At 45.3% G+C, this 25203-nt stretch overlaps 1 protein-coding gene across 1 annotated transcript in view; it reads left to right on the top strand.

Moving 5' to 3' along the window:
• tdp1 (tyrosyl-DNA phosphodiesterase 1) overlaps window positions 1–25203 on the top strand; it is an 85237-nt gene that overhangs the window by 24692 nt on the left and 35342 nt on the right. The window contains exons 8-12 of the mRNA XM_059961259.1: window positions 1615–1785; window positions 5808–5886; window positions 8811–8999; window positions 12796–12844; window positions 19439–19505. Coding sequence (XP_059817242.1) covers window positions 1615–1785; window positions 5808–5886; window positions 8811–8999; window positions 12796–12844; window positions 19439–19505 — 555 coding nt within the window. The remainder of the gene's footprint in view (window positions 1–1614; window positions 1786–5807; window positions 5887–8810; window positions 9000–12795; window positions 12845–19438; window positions 19506–25203) is intronic.

The following is a 25203-nucleotide window of genomic DNA, read 5'->3' as shown; positions in this document are numbered from 1 at the left end:
ATGTCTTCCTTCCTTGTTTTGCCAAATGGCTTTGTCTCCCTGCTGTACAATAAGGAAGCTTTGTTCTCAAAGGCCTCTCTTTAATTACCCTTCTGCTCGAACTGACTGCTACACTATTGGTAATCTATCCTCTTCTGTACCTTAACCCTTGCCTTGTATTAACTAGACTACCAATTACATCCAGCCCAGAGACATCATTGGCAGTCTATTTAAGGCTGAACACACCAGTACAAGATAGCAAGAGCAAAGTAGAACCCTATAACTCCATATTCCATAATCTGCCTCCACCTTTCATCACGCTTCAAGTCCAGATGAAGGGTCTTTCATCAGGGGGTAGTGAATCTGTGGAATTCATTGTTCGATATATTGTAAAGTGGAGTTTGATGGGTTCTTGATCAGAATCAGAATCAGACTTTAATCGCCAAGTACCTGTACACATACAAGGAATTTACTTCCGGCAGATGTTGTCTCTCTGCTCATAACAGATGATAAATATAAATGAAAATATAGATTATACATACAAGTAGTGCAATCCAAGTAATAGTTAGCCGACAGTTAACCGGCAGTTAACTTTTCAGCAAAGTGACCGCAGTAGGGAAAAAACTTCTCCAGTGCCTATTAGTCTTAGTCTGGAGGGATCTGAAGCACCTACCAGACAGAAGCAGTTCAAACAGTCCGTGCGCAGGATGGGAGGAGTCCTTTATGATGTTCCCCGCCCTCTTCTTCAACCTGGAAGAGTACAGGTCCACAATAGAGGGCAGGGAGGCTCCAATGATGCGCTCGGCAGTCCTCACTGTGCGCTGTAGTCTGGTTCTATCCTGCTTGGTGGTGGACATTACAGAGAGAAGGCAGGGGAATGGGGTTGAGAGGGATTATAATTTAATTCTACTCCTGTATCTTATGGTCCTATGGAATCTGGAGTAATGCAGGAGGAACTCAAAGGGGTCAGGCAGAAACTGCAGAAAGTGAGCTGTTGACATTTCGGGTCAAGACCCTTCACTCCAATATGACCTGCCTGTGACATCTTGCTTTGAGCTTCTCTCCCCATTTCTGCAGTTTAACTGAGGCTAAACACTATCTGACACGCCACCTGTCCTTTCTGTGGCCGGGTGGAGTCAGTGTATCACATGTAAATGGAATGTGAGAGGTTGTGGCCTCTGTTTGAATATCTCGAGGGGATGATCTTCAAGTTTTGGTTACCCTTTAGCCCCACCCTATGGTCACCCGATGCAGGGGGGAGAGAGACGCTCGGGGGAGTCTCTTGCTTGGCTTGCTCCTGGGCCCTTTGAGCTGACCATTCACAGGTCTGGGTGGCAGGCAGATGAGGGTACTTTCCAAACTGACCTGCTTGCCCCTTGGGCCAAAGGACACAATGGGAGATTTCGGAGAGCGCTGCTCAGTGGCTCGTGTGAAATAATTGTATGTTAATTTGAAACTCTAAATATTTTATGAAGCCCTGATTTATTGTATAATGTTTGTAAATAAACTCTTATAACTAAAATAAAGTGTTTCTTTAAGTCCTTAGGGATATCCTGAGGTCATAAAAAGAATATTTCCATAAATGGCTGTTTGTCTTTCTAAACTTTTATGTTTTCCTTCCTTCCTTGTTGCCAGGATATGGGTGAGCCCTCTGTATCCACGGTTACCAGAAGGGAGTCCTGAAACAGCCGGTGAATCTGCCACAGGTTTCAAAGGGGATTTGATTGACTACCTGGCATCTTACCGGTCATCTGGGCTGTCTGAGTGGATTGATCATGTTAAGCAGCATGACTTATCATTAACCAGGTAAACCTCTGAATTCTGAATTGCTGGGGCCCCCTTTCAGAGAGTGGTGAGAATGTGGGGCATGCCACCCTCACTGAGGGGTAGAGATGTTATACAGCAGGCTAGATTATAAAGAAACAGGCCATTCAACCCAACTTGTCCATGCTGATCAAGATGGCCAGCTAAGCTAGTCCCATTTGACTGCATTTGGCCCAACTCTATTGTTTATTTCCTTCTCAGTGTTATTAATTTACTTATTTTGTGTTTACATAGTTTGCACGTTGTGTGTAGTCTCTCATTGATTCAATTGTATTTCTTTGTTTTACTGTGAATGCCTACAAAAGGCTAGTATACAGTGATGTATACGTACTTCAATAATTAATTAACTTTGAACTCCCTCTGGACCTTTCTCATCCAAATGTTAATGTACATGCCTCAACCACTTCCTCTCACAGATCATTCCTTAAACAAATCATTCTCTGCGCCCCTGAAATCTCTCCCCTCACTTTAATCTGTGCCTTCGGGTGTTGTTGGATAAAGTCTGTGTGCATGCACCCTGTCTGTGAGTGTTGTTGGATAAAGTCTGTGTGCATGCACCCTGTCTGTGAGTGTTGTTGGATAAAGTCTGTGTGCATGCACCCTGTCTGTGAGTGTTGTTGGATAAAGTCTGTGTGCATGCACCCTGTCTGTGAGTGTTGTTGGATAAAGTCTGTGTGCATACACCCTATCTGTGCCCTTCATGATTTATGCACATCTATAAGACCTTAAGATATAGGAGTAGAATTAGAAATTGAGTTATCTCCATCATTCGATCATGGCTTATTTAATTTCACTCTTAACCCCATTCTTCTGCCTTCTCTCCATAGCCTTTGACACCCTTACTAATCAAGAAACTATCAAACTCTCCTTTAAGTATACCCAGTGACTTGGCCTCCACAGCCTTCTGTGGCAATGAATTCCACATTCAACACCCTCTAGGAGGGGTTTTTTTTAGTCAATCTCTTTTCTAAAGGGACATCCTTGTATTCTGAGACCATACCCCATGGTTCTAGACTCCTCCACTATGGCAACATCTTCTCCATGCTCACTGGGCTTTTCACTATTTGGTAGGTTTCATTGAAATTCCCCCCCCCCCCCCCCCATTTTTCTAAACTCCAGCGAGTACAAGCCCAGAGCCATCAAAAACACCCCATACGTTAATTCTGGAATTATTCTTGTAAACCTCCTCTAGACCTTCTTCAGTGCCAGCACTTCCTTCCTTGGGTCATTATCATCATTATGTGCCATATCGTATGTGGGTGATCAAAGTCTCATAACCACGATTGATCTCGGCAAATTTTTCTACAGAAGTGGTTTGAAATCGCCACCTTCTGGGCAGTGTCTTTACAAGACGGGTGAACCCCAGCTATGGTCAATACTGTTGAGAAATTGCCTGACGCCAGTGGTCGTATAACCAGCACTTGTGATATCCACCAGCTGCTCACATGGCTTCATGTGACCTTGTTTGCGGGGTGGTGTGGCTAAACAGGTGCTATGCCTTGCCCAAGGGTGACCTGCAGGCTATTGCCTTTCACCTCCTTTGGTAGAGGCAAATCTTCACACCACACCCAGATATGGGGCCCAAAACCCCTCATTCTCCTACACTCCAAGAAGTTCTTGCTTTTCCAACTTCTTGCAATAACACAGTACCTCAAGTGCCAGCAGCATCATCATAAATATTTTCTGTACTCTTTCTAGTTCAGTAACCTCTTTCCTATAGCGAGGTGACCAGCACTGTAGCAATACTCCAAGTGCTACTTCACCAGTGTCTTGTACAACTGCAGCATAATATCCCAACTTATTTACTCACTGCGAAAACTGATGAAGGCCAGTGTGCCGGAAGCCGCCTTCACCACTCTGCCTCCGTGTGGCAGCACTTTCACAGAATGAAATATCAAAAAAATTACTATAAAGAGCAGCAAACAGTTTAAAAAAAACTTAAATCAAATCAGTATTTGGTATGACCACCCATTGCCCTTAAAGCAATTTAAATGAATTCTTGTAATTCTCTTAAATAAATTCACTGTCATGCAGTTTTATAAGAAAATCGGCTGGTAGGTTGCTCCAAGCATCTTGGAGAACTTGTTACGGTTCTTCTGCGGACTTTGGCTGCCTCGTCTGTCTAGGTTATCCCAGCCAGCCTCAGTGATGTTGAGATCAGGGCTCTGTGGAGGCCACACCATCTTTTACCATGTGGGTGCCTTGGACTTCTGCATACTGAGGTACATGATCACAAGGGAAAGGTGGGCCTCCTGTGTGGCAGATGGCCAGATGGGCCAAATGGCCTGTCCTTTGCTCCCTTGGATTCAGGTTTATTTGTCACATGTATCTAGAAACATACAGTGAAATGTATTGTTTGTGTTAACAAACACAAGCTTCAGGATAGGCCTCCGGTCTCCACATACCAGAGTTTCTGGGCCTGAGTTCAGATTTCCCACAGTAAGTGAAGAATTTTAATTCACCCAATTAAATAAATCTGAAATACAAAACATCAGCAGTGGTGACTGTGAGGCCATAGTGTTGTTAAAAATTCATTGCCAGTGTTCTTCATAAAAGGAAATTTGGCATCATTACAACTACAGGCACTTGTGACTCCGACCCACCTTGGAATCAGATGCATTATCACTGGGGTATGTTGTGAAATTTGTTGTTTATCCAGTGTGATACATAAAGAAGCTTCTGAGAGTTACACAAAGAAACGTTGTTAAAACAAAATAAGTAGTTTGAAGAGAGAGCAAAATAGTGAGCTAGTGTTCATGGGTTTGTGGACTGTTCCAAAATCTGATGCAGAAATTAAGCTATAACTAAAACATTGAGTGAGTCTCTTCAGGTTCCTGTCAAGCACCTGTCAATGCCCCAACAAAAAAGATTTTAAGAAAAGATTAGTTTTATTTGTCATGTGAAAATCAAAACTTAACGGTGAATTGTGTTGTTTGCGTCAAATCAAATCAGTGAGGATTGTGCTGGGTGGCATGTGCCACCATGCTCCCAGTGCCAACATAGCATGCCCACAACTAACCCTAACCGGTACATCTTTGGAATGTGGGGGGAATAAAGCACCTGGAGGAAACCTAAACAAGAGCAAATCCAAAGCAGCACACACAGAGTGCTGGGGGGACTCAGCAGGTAAGACTGCATCACTGGGAAAGAGTCAACAATGGACGTTTTGGGCTGAAGCCCTTCATCAGTCCTGAAGAATAATTTGGCATTGTGTTCGGCACATGCATCATGAAGCACGGGATCTATTCCCATACGATACAGTTCTGTTTCTGTGTGTGGAGGATCTACAGCCTGACCTACCAGGCATCATCACCTGCTCTGTATTTTGTAGTTCCCACATTCTTTAGAATATGTTCTCTTAACTGTTCCCCTTCACTCATGGGCCAGGGCACCTTGTTTAAGGCTTAAGCCCATGGTTCACTCTATCAGAGACTTCACGACTCCTCCGCTTTCCCTGCAGCTTAACAAGTTTGATTTGTCTGTGACCTGAAACGTTAACTCCCGTTTCTCTCCACCCAGATGCAGAGAATTTCCAGCAGTTGAAGTTGTAAAGGGATTTGGGGAAATGAGGTTGGGTGGCTGGAATGCACTGCCAGGGATGGTGATACAACAGGGACTCTTAGATGGGCACGTGGATGTAAGAAGAATGGAAAGTTATGGTCTGTGTAGGAGGGATGGGTTAGGTTAGCAACATCATGGGCTGAAGGTCTTGTGCTGACAGTTCTACATTCTGTATCCTCAAGCTGTTGATCTAATCTAAAAGACTATTTAACCATACCTCCGTCTCTATAGATGCTGCCTGACCTGCTGTTTTGTGTTTTTACTGATCTAGCCATTGTCACGTAACTGTCTGTGAGATCTTACTTTGTGCTTCTGTGCATTTATGACAGTAACTACACTTGAAAACAAAAATCTTTCACTTTCGGACATGTTGAGGCTCACCTTGTGCTGATCAAGCTGTTCTGCCTTTGACTGTGGTTCTTTCCACACCATTCCCTGTGCAGGGTTTATCTCATTGGTTCCACTCCTGGTCGTCACCAAGGTACCGAGAAGCAAAAATGGGGTCACCTAAAACTCCGAAAGGTATGTAAATCCAGCTCGGCCATCACACAGATTGTGGGGGAGGGGTGGTGCACACAGGCTGGCAGAAAATAACTTCTGTAAGCTGGCAAACTGATGCTGCATAGAAGTTAAGCATGACACAGTGAATGGGACTATAGGGTGACTGACATTTGCTGGTGTGCGTTAAGAGGCGATAGTGAAATATAAATTGAGTTGTTATTGTCAGAAGTTGTAGGGTACAACAAAAATCATTGTTTTGTATGCCATCCGTACAGATAATTTCATCAAGTCAAGTCACTTTTCGTTGTCATTTTGACCATAACTGCTGGTACAGTACACAGTAAAGATGAGACAACGTTTTTCAGGACCATGGTGCTACATGAAACAGTACAAAAACTACACTGAACTACGTGAAAACACAGAAAAAAACTACGCTAGACTACAGACCTACTCAGGACTGCATAAGGTGCACAAAGCAGTGCAGGCATTACAATAAATAATAAACAGGACAATAGGGCAGTAAGGTATCAGTCCAGGCTCTGGGTATTGAGGAGTCTAATAGCTTGGGGAAAGAAACTGTTACATAGTCTGGTCGTGAGAGCCCAAGTGCTTCGGTGCCTTTTCCCAGACGGCAGGAGGGAGAAGAGTTTGCATGAGGGGTGCATGGGGTCCTTCATAATGCTGTTTGCTTTGCGGATGCAGGGTATAGAGTAAATGTCTGTGATGGCGGAAAGGGAGAACCGGATGATCTTCTCAGCTGACCTCACTCTCCGCTGCAGGGTCTTGCGATCTGAGGTGGTGTGCAGTTTCCGAACCAGGCAGTGATGCAGCTGCTCAGGGTACTCTCAATACAACCCCTGTAGAATGTGATGAGGATGGGGGACAGGAGATGGACTTTCCTCAGCCTTCGCAGAAAGTAGAGATGCTGCTGGGCAGATCAGTACATTGGGGTGGCACAAGGACAAACAATAACAGAATGCAGGATTAAGTGTGAGAGTCCCCGAGAGAGTGAAGTGCAGGCAGTTAGGGGCAGGTCATAACAAGGTAGATTGTGAGGTCAGGAGTCCATTTTATCATACCAAGTTGTCCTTAAGCCTGGTTATACTTTAGGTTTCTGCATCTTCTGCCCAAAGGGAGGAGAGAAAAGAAGGAATACACAGTGTGGGAGGAGTCTTTGATTATGTTAGCTTCTACAATGAAGCAGTAGGAAGTGTAAACAGAGTCCATTGGAGGGGAGGTTGTTTTTCGTGTTCTGAGCTGTGAGCCAACGCTTTTGGATTTACTTCCCATTCTGACATGTCAGTCCATGGCTCCTCTACTGCCACGATGAGGCCACACTCAGGTTGGAGAAGCAACACCTACTATTCCATCTGGGTAGCCTCCAACCTCACAGCATGAACATCAATTTCTCAAACTTCTGGTATTGCCCCTCCCACCCCTTCCCTGTTCCCCATTCCCATTTATGTCTCTCGCCTTATATCCTTACCTGCCCATCTCCTCCCTCTGCTCCTCCTCCTCCTCCTCTCTCTTCCATGGCCTTCTGTCCCCTCCTATCAAATTCCCCCTTCTCCAGTCCTTTATCTCTTTCATCAATCACCTTCCCAGCTCTTTACTTCACCTCTCCCCTCTCACAGTTCCACCTGTCACCTACCACCTTGTACTTCTTCTTCCCCCCTCCCCCCCCAACCTTCTTAGTCAGACTTTTCATCTTTTCCTCTTCTCCAGCTTCTCCTCATCTCTTCCTCTTCTGGGTCTCGGCCCCAAACGCCAACTGTTTACTCTTTTTCATAGATGCTGCCTGGCCTGCTGAGTTCCTCCAGCATTTTGTGTGTGTCGCTATTGAATTGAAAACCATGATAATCTGGACACGCAACACACTAAAAGCTATAGATTCCCAGCAAGTCGAGCAGTATCTATGGAGAGGAATAAATCTTGATGTTTCGGGCTGGGGCACTTCATCAGGACTGACTGGAAAGAAAGGGGACTGAAGCCAGAAGGAAGGAAGACCAAGTAAGTCCCCTTCCTCTGTGATGACGATGAAGGTCTCGGCCCCGAACATCGAAAATTTATTCCTCTCCATGCATGCTGCCTGACTGGCTGAGTTCTTCCAACAGAGTGAGTGAGTGAGTGTGTGTGTGTGTTGCTCAAGATTTCCAACTTCTCTAGAAACTCTTGTGTTATCGACAAGTATGTCAAGATCTTTTCAGTAGCGAGAGAATCTCAAACAAAGGGGCATAAGGCATTAGTCAATTAAAACCAAAGGACATGGAAGTTCCTTCTTGCAGGGAGCCTCTGGAATTCTCTGCCCTGGCGTTTTCTGCAGCCATCTCCTCAAGAATTTAAAGTGAAGATAGGTAGATTGTTGAACTATCAGGGAATTGGGGGTTGTGGGTATCTGGCACAGAGGAGGGGTATGCACCTGGGGCAGATCAGCCAGGACTATATTGATGGGCTGAATGGTCTATTTCATTGTGCTCTTTCAGAGGAGATGCACAGGAGATTTACCGGGATGCTGAGCATGTCCTAATGAGAACAGATTGAGCAAGCTAAGGTTTTTCTCTTTGGAGTGGGGGAGAATGAGAGACGACTTGGTAGAGATGTAGAAGATGATAAGATGCATAGATGGAGTGGACAGCCAGAGACCTCCTCCCAGGGCAGAAGAGACTAATATGAGGTGGCATACTTTTAAGGTGTGATGGGGGTGGGGATGCTAAAGGTAAGTTCATTACACAGAGAGTGGTGGGTGCGTGGAACGTACACCAGCGGAGGCGGTAGAGGCAGATACATTAGAGGCTTTTAAGAAAATCTTAGATAGGCACATGGATGATAGAAAAATGGAGGTCTATGTCAAAGGGAAGAGTTAGATTGTTCTTAGAGAAGGTCAACACAACACCATTGGCCAAAGGGCCCATTCTGAACGATAATGTTCTGTGTTCTCTCCCTAGGTGCTGAGTGGCTGTGGGTCCTCCGTGGCAAGTCGGGAATCGTGGCCTCTGATTGGCCAGTTTTCCAGCATCGGCTCCCTGGGAGGCGATGGAACAAAATGGTTGTGCTCGGAGTTTAAGGAGAGTCTCGCGACACTAGGCCCAGATCAGAAATGCCTGGGCAGTCTGAAGCCATCTCCTCTCCATTTGGTGAATATACTCATCGAATCGCTCGTGAATACCTAGAACGGGTGGGCTGGCTTATGAAGAATAGTTCTATAGGACCAATCTTAGAAGAAAGAGTGGGCACTTGATTGAAATGGGTAAATTGGGTTGTGACAAGGTGGATGCGTAAAATACGTTCCCTCTTGTTGTAAAAAGCTCTGCTCCTCAAAGACCTTTCTTGCTTGGGCTGTCTGCATTCTCTCTGCCCGGACACAATGTTAACCCTTGCCTTACTGCAGCTTGCACACTCTCGTGGGAGAATCCAGAACTGGGGGTTTCTTTATTGGTTTATTTTTGCCTGAATCAAAGCAGATGCAACAGAAAAAGGAAATAGATAAATGCTTCAAAGGTTTACAGGGTTAATTGTAGATCCATTAACATTGGCCTCCAACTGTGCTACATCCACACAAATAAATAAATCAGGAGTATTGGGGTCGCAGACACCCGAATTGGCTCTGCCAGTCAGTAAGATCATAGCCCATCTGACTGTAACCTCAACTGCACATATGTAGCCCTGATAACCTTTCACATACTCCCCACCCCAACCATCAAAGACCACCCCACTCTTCAAGAATCTTATCTACCTCTGCCTTAAAAGTATCCAAATTCTCTGCTTACACCACCCTTTGAGCAAAAAGACTTCTAAAGACTCATAACACTGCAAGTAGAACAAATTCTCCTAATCTTATTGAAATATACGGAATTTTGAAAGGCCTAGATAGAGTGACGGTGGAGAGGACCTGTGTAATAGTGGGAGAGTTTAGGACAGGGGTCAGCAACCTTTACCACTGAAAGAGCCACTTGGACCTGTTTCCCACAGAAAAGAAAACACTGGGAGCCGCGAAACCCGTTTGACATTTAAAATGAAATAACACTGCATACAACGTTTTGTTTTGCCTTTATGCTATGTATAAACAAACTATAATGTGTTGCATTTATGAAATTGATGAACTCCTGCAGAGAAAACAAAATTACATTTCTGCATGCAACAAAAACATTTTGAACTCCGAAAAAAAGACGTTGGGTTGAAGGTTACTTTTAAGTAAAATACTCAATGTCTATTTGAGTCCTTCTTGTATTTATGAAAAACGCCAAACTTAAATTTGCCGCCAGCAGCAAACCAAAAATAACGTCAGCCAGCTGTCAACCTGAAAAATAAAAGGACTATTTCACTGAACAATGAAAACATATGAATATACGTAAAATAATAGGCAATTAAAATATTTATCATACTTGGTCAGGTTGACTCACTCCTGACAATGCAGTCGTATTCAGTAGGGATGGATCGATGCTTAGGGGAGTGACCGGGAAGGATAATGTGTTTTTTTCCTCTCTGAACTCACAGAAGCGTTTCCCAAACGATGTTTGCATTGCGATGATTGCAGAATGTAAATACTCCGAATTTATCATGTTGTGACCTTGTTTGAACTCTCTCAAATTGGGGAAGTGAGACAATGTGCCTTTCTGTAAATCTCTGGCAAGCACTGTCAACTTGTGCTCGAATGCCAAAACATCCTCCAACATGTGCAGGGCTGTACGTCCTTACCCCTGAAGAGCTGTGTTCAGCGTGTTCAGGTGCGCTGTCATGTCTACCATGAAGTGTAGCTTTTCCAGCCACTCTGGCTGTTCCAGCTCAGGAAAGGTGGGCCCTTTGCTGCCCAGGAAAGTTTTCACTTCTTCCAGACAAGCGACAAAGCGTTTCAGCACCTCCCCTCTGGACAGCCAGCGATAAAAACACGTTGTAGCGGTGTGCTACACTCAGTCAGTAAACTGCAGTCAAAGATAGCTTTATTCGAACTAAACAGCCTTGCTTTTAAGCCTCCCTCAACCCGCCCCCCATGGGCGCGGATGCTGCAAAAGACACGTACTCACAAACCCCCGTAGGCTATCTCCCTTAGCCTGAACGCTGGCTAATTGTGAGCCGGTTCAGATGTGTCAGGAAATGGGTCGCCACAACATCTTATTTAGATTGTACAAGATCACCATAATCTTCAAATTTAGAATTACATTTCAAAAACTAACAAACTAACATAAAATACATTTTAATTAAATACTGACCAATTATTTCCCAAAGCAACAGGGAACCGCAGCACAGACGTAAAAGAGCCACATGTGGCTCCGGAGCTGCGGGTTGCCGACCCCCGGTCTAGGACAAGAGGACACGGCCTCCGAATGGAAGGGCATCCACCATTTAGAACAGAAATAAGGAGGAATTTCTTTTGCCAGAGGTTGATGAATCTGTGGGACTCATTGTCATAGGCGCAGTGAAGACCAAGTCATTGGGTCTATTTAAAGCGGAAATTGATTGACTCTTGTTAAGTAGGGAGATCAAAGGTTGCTGAAAGAAGACAGCTGAAACCAGCTGGAGGGGAAGGAGGGATAAAGCGAGAAGCTGGGAGATGATAGGTGGAGGAGGTAGAGAGCTGAGGAAGGAGGGATCTGATGGGAGAGGACAGTGGACCTGGGGGAAAGGGAATGGGGTAGAGCAAGAGCAGGTGAGGAGAAAAGCAAGAGGGGATCCAGAATGGAGACGGGCAAAAGAGAGAAGAGGGAGAAATGAGGTCACATGAGGCAGGGAGCAGAGGGGATTCACCAACATGTTGCCTGGCTGGGGAGGGGTCAATAATAAGGAGGAAAGAGGCTGGCTGCTCTTGTTTTTCTTGGAGTAGGGCAGCCTGAGGGGGGGGGGGGGGGGGGGAGAACTGACAGCAGTATGCAGAACAAATACCTCCGAACCCTTCGAATGGGGATGGTCAGACTTATCCCCACTGTAAAAGTGTCTAACACCAGAGAGAAGAACTTTATGGTTGCAATCTGGAACACACTGCCTTTAGAGGTGGTGGAGACAGACTCTCACAGCACTAATGAGGTATCTGGATGTGATGTAAGACATAGGAGCAGAATTAGGCCATTCAGCCCATCGAGTCTGCTCCTCTTTCCATCTTGGTTGATTTATTATCCCTCTCAATACATCCCCTTGTCATCTTCCCATAACCTTCCATGCCCTTCCTTATCAAGAACCTACCCACCTCCGCTTCAGATGTACCCAATGATTTGGCCACCACAGCCAACTGTGAAAATGAATTCCACAAATGTACCACCCTCTGCCTAAAGAAATTCCTCCTCATCTCTGTTCTAAAGGGGTGTCCTTGTATTCTGAAGCCGTGCCCTCTGGTCCTAGTATATGAAACATCCTCTCCACATGCCCTCTATTTGGGCCTTTCAACATTCAACATGTTCAATGATATCCCCTCTTGTTCTTCTAAACCTGGGGTTCACAGACCACTTGCTCTATGGTATCGGGCCATGGCGTATAAAAGGTGTGGAACCCCTGTTCTAAACTCTAGCAAGTACAAGCCCAGAGCTATCAAATGCTCCTCATACGTTTACCCTTTCATTCCTGGGATTGTAAAGGGCACATGGATGAAAGGTGAGTGGAGGGCTACTTGGAGGGAAGGGTTAGATTGATCTTGGAGTAGGTTAAAAGGGCAGCACAACATTGTAGGCTGAAGGGCCTGTACTGTACTGTTCTGTATTCTAACTGATGTGCCAGGGCACAGTAGGTGATGGAGCAAGAACTGGTAAATAGGGCTGGTAAGCGTGGGTGCTGTTAGCACGGATTTGGTGGGCCGAAGGGCCTCCTTCTGTACACTAACAATTCAATAGCATTATGACTTTCATCTCCCAACAGCAAACAAATGATTTGGGAACAAGCTTGTTTAGTCCACAGTGGAAGCACAAATATTTACATTTTAATGTAAATTGGAACTTGTTTGACTAGGTTTACCCGACAGTTGAGAACGTCCGAACAAGTTTGGAAGGATATCCGGGTAAGTATCAACTTCCGCTTGTGTCATCCGCTCTAGTCTGTGTGCGTGCGCTTGATGTAGGTGCATGTGTAATTATATACATCAGGAATTTCTACATCCAGAGGGAAGCGGATGTTTAGAATTCTGTACTTGAGCCATGTGTGATTCCTCCGACAATGAGTAACGATTTGCCTTGTCACGTGGATCAGGAAATGCATTGAAAATGGACATTTGTGTCAACAGCAAGGATGTGCTAAGGGCATCCGCACATTTCAACATAGACTAGCCACAACGTACTGACCCGTGTGTCTTTGGAACGTGAAAGGAAGCCTGAACACCTAAAGGATACTAAGGCAGTGAATGTACAAATTCCTTACAGGCAGTGGGAGCAATTTAACCCCAGCCACTGTAGAGTGTTATGCTAATCAGTAGGTTACTGTGCCACCCAGCACACAGATCACGAGGTCAGAATTAGGTTTATTGTCACCGATGTAGACTCAGTGGCCACTTTTTGAGTGTATGTTCATGGTCTTCTGCTGCTGTACCCATCCACTTCAATGTTGTGCATTTAGAGATGCTCTTCTGCACACCACTGCTGCAATGTGTGGTGATCTGAGTTGCCGTCACCATCCTGTCAGCTTGAAGCAGTCTGGCTATTCTCCTCTGACCTCTCTCAGTAATAAGGCAATTTCGCCCACTGAACTGCTGCTCACTGGATGTTTTATGGTTTTGCACCATTCTCTGTAAACCCTAGAGACTGTTGTGCGTGAAAATCCAAGGAGATCGGCTTTTTCTGAGATACTGAAAACAACCCCATCTGGCACCAACAATCACTCCACGGTCAAACACTCTTGGATCACATTTCTTCCCCATTCTGATGTTTGCACTGATCAACAACAAAGTCTGGACTATGTCTGCATGCTTTAATGCATTGAGTTGCTGCCATGCGATGGTCTAAATACATATTTGCATTAACGAGTGGATGTACCTAATAAAGTGGCCACTTTGTGTATGTCATGAAATTTGTTGTTTCATGTCAGCAATACAGTGCAGACGTTAAAATTACTGTTACAATTAATAAATTGAACACAGAGGATAGACTAGTACAGACCTCTCAATGTTACACTGACGTTTCAAGATGTATATAGCCCTCCTCCCACATAACCATCCGTTTTCCTTAAATCATTGTGAGTGAAATGGGGTGGTATGGTAACATAGAGGGAAATGCAGTGCTGATACAGCACCAGTGACCTGGGTTCATTCCACCGCTGTCCCCATTACCATGAGTTCCTCTGGGTACTCTGGTCTCCTCCCACAGTCCAAAGGCATATGGGTTAGTAGGTTAATTGGGCACACGGGTGTAATTGTGTGTTGCAGGCTTGCTGAGCTTGCTACTGTGCTGTGTCTCTAAATGTGCCTATCTAAGAGACCCTTAAATCTCCGTAATGTATTTGCCTCATCTAAATAAATAAATAGTGTGAAGGAGGAATCGTGTTCAAAGATCGTTCAAAAATCTGATGGTGGAGGTAAAGAAGCTGTTCCTAAAATGTTGAGTGTGAGTCTTCAGACTCCTGTACCTCCTCCCTGATACTAATAATAAAAAGAGGGCACTTTCTGAATGATGAGGGTCCTTATTGCATTCTTGAGGCATGGCTTTTTGAAGATCTCCTCGCTAGCTGGGAATGTTTTGCCCATGATGGAACTGGGTGAGTCGAAAACCATCTGTACCCTCTTGCAACCTGCACGTTGGCCCTTCCATGCCAGCCTGCGATGCAGCAAGTCTGGATGCTGTCCCCCGTGCGTGTGTAGAAATTTGCTGGAGTCTTTGGTGATGTGTCAAATTTCATCAGACTTGTAATGAAGTGAAGCTACTGATGCGCCTTCTTCACATTTGCATCAAAGTGTTGGGCCCAGGATAGATCCTCTAAGATGTTAACACTTGGTAACTTGAATCTGCTGACCATTTCCACATGTATTCAGTCTTTAGATATTGTGCTGTATGGATACGAAAGAGCTGTCATTGACTACAGGAAGCAAGATGGGCAACACGCTCGTCTGTATCACTGGTACTGAGGTAGAGATGGTTGAGAGCTTCAAGCTCATGGGTGTAAGTGCCACCAACAACTTGACCTGGTCCAACCACAGTTAAGAAAACTCACCAGCTCCTCTACTTTCTCAGAAGGGTGAGGATGTTCCTGATGATCCTCACCAATATTTGCCGATACACCATAGAGTGCATCCTATCCAGATTCACCGCTAATAATCTGGATGGCATGCTAAGTTTTTCACTGTATCTTGGTACATGTGACAATAATAAACCAATCACCAGTTAGTATAGAAGTGATGTTGAGGTGAAAGGTCAGCCATGATCTCATTGAATAGCAGAGGAGTTCCAAGAGTTTGTCCTACCTCTGTTCCTTACATTCTCGTGTGTGCTTGTAACTGCCTGTACACACACACATGTGTTTTATGCTACTTCAGTTTAAGATGGCACTGGTGAACCTCAGCGACTTCTGGCTGGTGGCTAACAAAACAATGATAGCAACTAAATATTTTGTTAACCATATTTTTTTCTGGCAAGTGATAAGAATATAAGAAATAGGAGCAGGAGTAGGCCATCTGGCCAGTTAAGCCTGCTCTGCCATTCAATAAGATCATGGCTTATCTGGCCATGGACTCATCTCCACCTACCTGCCTTTTCCTCATAACCCTTAATTCCCATACTATGCAAAAATCTATCCAACCTTGTCTTAAATATATGTACTAAGGTAGCCCCCACTGCTTCATTGGGCAGAGAATTCCACAGATTCACCACTCTCTGGGAAAAGCCTCAACTCCGTACTAAATCTACTCCCCCGAATCTTGAGCTACGACCCCTTGTTCTTGTCTCACCTACCAGCTATCCCTTTCATAGTTTTACACATTTCTATAAGATCTCCTGTCGTTCTTCTGAATTCCAGCAAATACAGTCCCAGGTGACTCAATCTCTCCTCGTAGTCTAATCCACTCATTTCTGGAATCGTCTTCCTCAAATCAGGAGACCAGTACTGCACGCAGTACTCCAGGTGCGGCCTCACCAGTACCGTGTACAGTTGCTGCATAACTTGCCTGCTCTTAAATTCATTCCCTCTGGCAATGAAGACCAACATTCCATTTGCCTTTTTGATAGCCTGCTGCACCTGCAAACCAACCTTTTGTGATTCATGCACAAGCACTCCCAAGTCCCTCTGCACAGCAGCATGCTGCAATTTGTGCCATTTAAATAATAATCTGATCTTCCATCTTCTACCTTCCAAAGTGGATAACCTCACATTTACCAATATTGTACTCCATCTGCCAGACCATTGCCCGCTCACTTAACCCATTTATGTCTCTCTGCAGACTCTCCGTATCTTCTGCACAATTTGCTTTTCCACTCAATTTAGTCTCATCAGCAAACGCAGATACACTACACCCTGTCCCTTCTTCCAGATCATTAATGTAATGAGCATCGCAAGTAATGGTCTGTGACGTCCCTTTGGATGGAGGCAATTAGATGTGTTGGAACCAAGGCAAGGTAAGGCAGCAGGCCCATCGCTGAGAGCATGGAAGAGCGTGAAAAGTCGGGCACAGACTGAATCGAGTTGGTGAAGTCTGGAGTATCCAAGTGGCAGAGCCTGTTTGGATGGAGATTTAAGCACTGGGCCAGATTGAAACGGTCAGGGTGTTGAGGCTCAAAGCAAGGAGCAAGCTGGTTCAGATTGCTGCTCAAAACAGCAGAACCTGTTTTTTGGATGCAGATTTAAGCGCCGGGCGAGACTGAAAAGGTCAGGGTGTCGAGGCTCAAGGTGAGGGGTGAACCAGTTCAGACTAAAAGGTAACGGTGTGGGGGCCTGGGAGACAGTTCAGATCACTGCCCCACAGTGTGTATATACACACATAGGCTATTTTTTGGATGCTTTGTTTCACGGCTGCCTGTTAGGAGACGAATCTCTAGGTTGTATAATGTATACATACAAGTGGGCACCATTTTTCAAACGTTCGCTTTATGACACCTCACTGTTTCGAAAGACCTACATTAGTTACCTGTTCTCACTAACAGAAGAGTGTTTTCACTGTTATAAGAAAAGGCAGCGCTCGCCCCGAGCAGCCAAGCTCCTCCCCCGGAACTGCATTCTAGCCACCATTGCTTAAACACGTGCTTGTGAGCATCTGTGCTTTATGTCAGTTTATTTCACATGCTCCATTATCCTTTAAAATTGTTCTGATCGTTGACCAACTGTAGCCTAGCGCTTTTCCAATGACCGATGGTGTTTCACCTCTTTCTGATCGCTTTATTATTTCCACCTTATTTTCAAACGTGATCGCTTCCTGTCAAATCAACAGAAACACTGTGGGCGGTGGGTCCCGAGCTCCGCTGGGTCACGAGCTCTGCTGGGTCCTAAGGACCACCACACTGAACTCCCCAGGTCCTAAAGTCCACCGCACTGAGCCAGGTTAAATGGGACAAGTGGGGGCTGTGCTAGGTTTGGATTCAGGTATTTGATTCTCCACAATATTCCACATGGGAATTTAAACTATAGGTGGCAGTGTTTTTTTTAACGAGGTCGAGTTGCTAGCTCGACATCAACCCAGCGCGATGGGGAGCAGTCTGTCGCTGGATCGAATTTGGGAACCTCCATTCTCAAGCCCGGCGCTGATCTCATTTGCCACCAGCTGACCAGAAGGTGGGGGAGGGGTGTCAGGGTGAATCTTGCTAAGAAAAATTTAAGCCAAGTACAAAGTTCACTCTCAACACAGTGTCAACGGCAATGACTTAAAACGGCAGACGGCGTTGCAATCTGACTTAAAATGGTGGACAGCGTTCTCCTTCCTTGGTTCGTAAGTACAAATTGTTCGTAAGTCGGACCTTCGTAACTTGGGGACTACCTGTATATAGGCTGTGTATTTATCATATCATTCCTGCTTTTACTATATGTTACTGTTATTTTAGGTTTTATGTGTTATTTGACATGATTTTGTAGGTTATTTTTTTGGGTCTGGGAACGCTGACAAATTTTTCCCATATAAATAAATGGTAATTGCTTTTTTACTTTACGACGTTCCAGCTTACGAACCATTTTATAAGAACGCTCTACCTTCGGATAGCAGGGGAAACCTGTACTTTGAGTGTTGGCCTGCATGTACATACATGAGCAGCTGAAGCTGATGCTGCACATATGATTGCAAATTCAGAACTGGTAATGGTTTATTATTGTCACGTGTACCGAGATACAGTGGGAATCTTGCATACTCTTCTTACAGACCAAATCATTACACAGTGCACTGAGGTACAAGGGAAAACAATAGCAGAATAAAGTGTAACAGTGACAGAGAAAGGGCAGTGCAGACAAACAATACGGTGCAGGATTGTGATGAGGTAAATTGTGACATCAAGAGTCCATCTCGTTGTACAAGTGGTCCATTCAAGTGGGATAGCAGATGGCCTTAAACCTGATGGTATGTGCTTTCAGATTTTAGTACCTTCTGCCTGATGGGAGAGGGGACCAGAGAGAATGTCCAAGGTGGCTAGGGTCTTTGATTATACCGGCTACTTTACTGTAGCATGTGAGAGAGGAGAAGAGTAATTGATAAATTCACTCTTGAGAGACGCTGTCAATGTCATGGGCTAAATAGACATGAGTGAGACAGAGATATATGAAAACATATTGTTGCCAACATGTTAAAATATCCCAAAGGACAGTTGACTGAAAGTCTGGACAAAAAGGGATTTATTTTGTCAAATGAATTTAGGAGGATTTGGGATTGAATTTTAAATTCATTCTTACTTGTACTGATGAGCAGTTTGAAAAATCCCAAAAGAAAAAAAACACTTTTAAAATAAAAGAAATTGAACATTTGGAAAGATTTGAATGTGCATTTTTCCTAGGAGTTATTGCAATTTAAGAATTAATTTGTGTTAGAAGTTTCTGTGAAACTTAATTAGGCATTCTATCACTGTAAACGTACTTTCTTTCAGATACTGTATATCAAGTGTCAGAACAGAGATGAGGAGGAATTTCTTCAGCCAGAGGGTGGTGAACCTGTGGAATTCATTGCCACAGGTGGCTGTGGAGACCAAGTCAGTGGGTATATTTAAAACAGAGGAGATAGGTTCCTGATTAGTCTGGGTATAAAAGGCTATGGGGAGAAGGCAGAAGAATGAGGTTGAAAGCGATAATAAATCAGCCAAGATGGAATAGTGGGGCAGACTCAATGGGCCAAATGGCCTAATTATGCTCCTTTGTCTTATGGCCTTTTGTAGCACTCAAACAGCTGGTCATTTAATACTTCAGAGCTAATAGCATCAAACGCCAGGGAACAAATTGGGTTCCTTTGAAAATGGTAGGCACAGTTTTATTTAGAAATACAGCACAGTAACAGGCTTTTCTGGCCCAGGCAGCCCAGTTACACCCACGTGACCAATTAACCTGCCAACCTGTATTTCTTTGGAATGTGGAGGGAAGCTGGGATGCCTGGAGGTTTCTTGCACAAAACCTTGTATACCATACATTGCTTATGCTTTATTTCCTGTTCCTCTATCCTTAGGACCTGCAGAAGGGTACCACTGCTAACAGATCCCGTTTCCTTCAACAGGTGGGGGCTCTCTGCCATATGCCATCGACACTGCTCAGAAGCAACCCTGGCTGACCTCATTCCTTTGGTAGGTGACTCTGACCTTCGCTACCATTTCACCCTTTGTTAATGAGTAAATAGATTTCACACAAGTGGTGTCAGGACCATAGCTTGTTTGATTTTTTTTACCAGAAGTTTTCAGCCTTTATATGTATGTGTGAGTTATGGCATAGAGGAGCTGAAAAAACATCAAAATACTCAGCCTGCAGAGTGGATAGAAACATGCATAATTGTCATGTTTTAGATTATATGAAATGTCTCAATGTGGGAGACAAATTGATACATGAAAAGAGCTTTCTAGAGTCAGATTCATAAAGCAATACAATCTTATAAGATGTTTTGAGGAGGTTGCCAGGAAAGTGGATGAAGGACAGGCGGAGCCTTTGACAAAATCCTACATGGGAGGCTGATCCAGAAGGTTTAGTCACTTGGCATTGAGGATGAGGTAGTAAATTGAATTCAACAGTGGCTTTTCAAGAGAAGCCAGAGAGTGGCAGTAGATGGTTGTCTCTGGTGACTTGCGACTAGTGGAGTGCTGCAGGATCAGTGCTGGGCCTGTTGTTGTTTGTCATTTATCAACGATCTGGATGATAATGTGGTTAACTGGATCAGCAAATTTGCGAATGGCACCAAGATTGGGGGTGTATTGGACATCAAGGAAGACAATCAAAGTTTACAGTGGGATTGAGACCATCTGGGAAAATGGGTTGAAAAATACCACCAGGTGGAATTTATTGTAGAGAAGTATGAGGTGTTGCACTTTGTGAGGGCAAATCAGTGTGGGACTTGCACATTGAATGGTAGGGCACTGAGGAGTGTGGTAGAACAGAGGAATCCTGGAATGCAGATCCAGGTGGATAGCGTTGTAAAGAGAGCTTTTTGGCACATTAGTTGGGATGTTATGTTGATGTTTGTTTGTAAGGCCTAATTTGGAGTATTGTCTGCAGTTCTGGTCACCTACCTACAGGAAAGGTATCAACAAGATTGAAAGAGCACAGAGAAAGTTTACAAAGATGCTGCTGGGTCTTGAGGGCCTGAGTTATAGCAATAGGTTGAATAGGTTAGGACTTTATTCTCAAGAACCTAGAAGACTGAGGGGAGATTTGGTTAGAGGTACACAAAATTGAGGGGTACAGATAGAATAAATGCAAGCAAGCTTTTTCACTGTAGTTGGGTGAGACTAGAATTGGAGGTCATAGGTTAATGATGAAAAGGGGAACGTCTTGACTCCGAGGGTGGTGCTTGTGTGGAACGAGGTGCCAGCGGAAATTTGGATAAGAATTTAGAAGGATGAGAGGGGATTGAAGCATATAAGATTATTAAGGGATTGGACACACTGGAGGCAGGAAGCATGCTCCCGCTGATGGGTGAGTCCAGAACTAGAGGCCACAGTTTAAGAATAAGGGGTAGGCCATTTAGAACAGAGATGCGGAAAACTCTTTCACCCAAGAGTAGTGGATATGTGTAATGCTCTGCCCCAGAAGGCAGTGGAGGCCAAGTCTCTGGATGCATTCAAGAGAGAGTTAGATAGAGCTCTTATAGATAGCGGGGTCAAGGGATATGGGGAGTGGGCAGGAATGGGGTACTGATTGTGAGCCATGATCACAGTGAATGGTGGTGCTGGCTAGAAGGACTGAATGGCCTACTCCTGCACCTACTGTCTATTGTCTATAGTACATGATTTGGAGGGTGCAGGCAGATGGGACGAAGTAGAAGGCAAAGCGAGCATGGATTAGCCAAGCACCTGTACTCTGTCCACCCGAAGAATCTCCCAGTGGCCACCTATTTTAATTCCACTTCCCATTCCCATTCCGATATGTCTGTCCATGGCCTCCTCCACTATCGTGATGAGGCCACACTTAGGTTGGAAGAGCAACACCTTGTATTCCCCTTGGGTAGCCTCCAGCCTGATGGCATGAGCATCTATTTCTCAAACTTCCAGTAATGCCTCCTCCCCTGCCCCCCCCCAACCATTTTCCATCCCCTTTTCCCTCTCTGATGTTATCTCCTTGCCCACCCATTGCCTTCCTCTGGTGCTCCTCCCCACTTTTTCTTCCATGGCTTTCTGTCCTCTTCTCTCAGATTCCCCCTTCTCCAGCCCTGTCTCTCTTTCATCAATCAACTTCACAGCTCTCTACTTCACACCTCCCCTCCCGGTTTCACCTATCACCTCGTGTTTCCCCCTCCCCTTGCCTCACCTTTAACTTTACTCCTCACTTTTTTTTTCTCCAGTCCTGCTGAAGGGTCTCAGCCCGAAACATAGAGTCTTCTCTTTTTCATAGACGCTGCCAGGCCTGCTGAGTTCCTCTGGCATTTTGTGTGTGTGGCTTGGACTAGATGGGCTGAAGGACTTGTTTCTGTACAGTAGTGCTCTGAGTCTAAGAAAAGGATATTAGGAGAAATGAGGGATCTGGGGTTAGTGTAGGGAAGTGGAGCTGAGCTGAGTTGCAAGAACAGCTATGATCCCATTGAATGGTGGATCCGGTGCAATGGATCAAGTAGTGACTACCAGCTCTAGTTGTTGCATGGCCACATTCTTGTTGCTCATTTTCCACCAGCTCAGACAGACATACTGTATTGATCCCGAGGGAAATCGGGTTTCGTTACAGTTGCACCAACCAAGAATAGTGTAGAAATATAGCAATATAAAACCATAAATAATTAAATAATAAAAAGGTAAGTTTTGCCAAGTGGAAATAAGTCCAGGACCAGCCTATTGGCTCAGGGTGTCTGACACTCCGAGGGAGGAGTTGTAAAGTTTGATGGCCACAAGCAGGAATGACTTCCTATGACACTCAGTGTTACATCTCAGTGGAATGAGTCTCTGGCTGAATGTACTCCTGTGCCTAACCAGTACATTATGGAGTGGATGGGAGACATTGTCCAAGATGGCATGCAACTTGGACAGCATCCTCTTTTCAGACACCACTGTCAGAGAGTCCAGTTCCACCCCCACTACATCACTGGCCTTACGAATGAGTTTGTTGATTCTGTTGGTGTCTGCCACCCTCAGCCTGCTGCCCCAACACACAACAGCAAACATGATAGCACTGGCCACCACAGACTCGTAGAACATCCTCAGCATCGTCCAGCAGATGTTAAAGGACCTCAGTCTCCTCAGGAAATAGAGACGGCTCTGACCCTTCTTGTAGACAGCCTCAGTGTTCTTTGACCAGTCCAGCTTATTGTCCATTCATATCCCCAGATATTTGTAATCCTCCACTATGTCCACACTGATCCCTTGGATGGAAACAGGGGTCACCGGTGCCTTAGCCCTCCTCAGGTCCACCACCAGCTCCTTAGTCTTTTTCACATTATGCTGCAGATGATTCGGCTCACACCAAGCTCAAGTTGAGCTTACTGTCTTTATGATGAGGTATTGATTTATTGAGCCATAAATGGTTTCGACAGCATTATAAAAACTATGCACGTCATTATTATCGGCAAAGGACTGGATTTCATGTGCCTTTTCAGTCCACCACTCATTTTGTATGGCCCATACTGCCTTTTGCACTTTCCTCTGAGCTGCCTGCCAATGCTGTCTGATGCTGGTGGATGAAGAGTTACCTAAAGTTGCCCAGTGTGCTTTGTGCATGTCTTTAAACAAGTTGTAGATGGTGTCTGAGTTATCGTCAAACCAATCTTGGTGGTTCCTGCTCTTATGGCCGAAGGATTGGGCTGCTGCCTCATAGAGCGCAGAGCTGATATAGGTCCACTGTTGTTCCAAGGTATTTTCTGAACTCAGACAAGGTTCCAGCTCCCTTAGTTTCTCAGCTAGGATGTGTCAAAACTCACTTCTTGCTTCTGTGTTTCTCAGGCAGTTGCAATTTAGCTGCATTTTATTGGGTTTTTGCAGCCGCAGGGGGACGCACTTTCACATGGAGCTTGGCCACAATCACACGATGGTCAGTCCAGCACTCTGCACCTCTCATGGCACAGGTGATGAGAATAATCTTGATGTTACTACGTCTCACAATGATGAAGTCAATCATGTGCCAATGCCTAGAGCAAGGGTGCATCCACGAGCTCTTATATTTTGCCTTCTGCTAGAAGATGGTGTTGGTTATGGTGAGGTTATGCTCAGAGCAAAGAGTAAGTAACCTCATGCCATTTGCATTGACCTTGCCAATACCATGCCTACCAGGCACTCCACTCCATATCTTGTTGTTCTGTCCCACCCTAGCGTTGAAGTCCCCAAGCAAAAGGATCTTTTCTTAGGGATCCGGCAAAGAGCTTCATCCAATGTCTGATAAAAGCATTCCTTGGCCTCATTCTCAGATGGTAAAGCTGGTGCATAACGTTACTTTGCCGGGGGATATGGAGAGTCATTAGTCTTTTATTAATTCCAACAGGTGTTTCTGTGAAGACTTGGTAGAAAGGTGTTCTTGATGGCCAATCCTATTCAGTGGAAACGTTGTCCACCTGGGGGGAAACCTTTCCAGAAAAGGTGTAACCCATCCCCTCCTCTGTTAATGAACCTTCATCCAGGAGCCTGGCCTCACTCAGGGCAGCAATGTTGATGTTGTAGCACCTCAACTCAGCAGAGATCAAGGCTGTTCTCCATGAGGTCTATCAGAGATGCCATACGAGTCCAGGAGAGTCCTTACATTCCATGTTGCCAATTTTAGGTTGTATTGTTTCTTATTTGGACCACAGTAGTGGAATAGCCCAATAGGCGTCGTAACCTATCCGGGTGAGTGATTGGATGGGCAATTTTTAGGCCACCTTTTCTAGGCCCTTCCCCAATTGAGGTGTGCAGTGCAGTCCCTAAATAGGGCTGCTTAGTTGCACAGGGGTCTGTTGAGAAAAGCTGCCACTCAGTCCCAGCTGCTAGCGACCAAATGCTCTGTGCCGCTGCCATGCAGTGTTCTGACGAGGAGCTCCCAGTCCATTCGTACCTGCTCCCATTGCCAGACGCCCCATCGCAGTCAGACTTCAACCATATGTAAGGTTCAGGTATTGTTCACTGTGGTCAGAGGTGGAGACCTGCGCAAGGAAGATATTAAAGTGCCACAAGGGGTCCGCCATCCCCAGTAGCACTATCGTCACCATGTTGAGGTAAATCCCGGTGGCAAGGGTGAACCCAGGACAACCGGTCCCACATCTTGGCTGCAGGAGACTGCCGGGTCCTTGGTCTGTTAGGCCCCGCCTATTGCGTGCTGCCAGCGCATTGCTTTTCTGTCAGGGTGTGCTCCCTTAGCCTTGTCTCAACAGACAGCGCAAGGCAGTGGGGCTATTTACCCATAGCTGGGACAGTGATTGACAGGCGCCAGGGTGTATCCAGTGGTGGGCCTGCACGCCACTTCTCTGGGACCCACTGCTGCTCCGAGATCCCCTGTAGTTTAACCTGGGCCTGTAAGATACCCAGTTCCCACGTGTGGCCCCGGGGAGGCACTGCAGGAGTCTTGGTGGTGGAGAGGCTCCGTACTGGCAGGAGGCTTACACACTCGTCTCCTCTTTTCACCCTCTGTTGAGAAGGCTAGCCAGCGGCAATAGCTGTAAGCAGAGAGTAGCAAGCAGAGAGCACTATGTGGCTTACAGCGTGCACTAACTACAAGCACGACTACACTAAATGCTTCATACACACACTGAGCAAATACTCCCACCCACACACCAGCGTCATGATCACCCAGCGTGGCTGGGGCACGTGATAAGAATGCCCCCATGTTGGCTACCCCGCAGAGTGTTATACGGCCAGATACATCATGGTCGACGCTCAGCTGGAG

The sequence above is a fragment of the Hypanus sabinus genome, chromosome 2 (assembly GCF_030144855.1).
Source record: "Hypanus sabinus isolate sHypSab1 chromosome 2, sHypSab1.hap1, whole genome shotgun sequence".
NCBI lineage: Eukaryota > Metazoa > Chordata > Chondrichthyes > Myliobatiformes > Dasyatidae > Hypanus > Hypanus sabinus.
The sequence above is the reverse complement of the archived record's forward strand: the minus strand, read 5'-3'. Positions and strand labels throughout refer to the sequence as shown.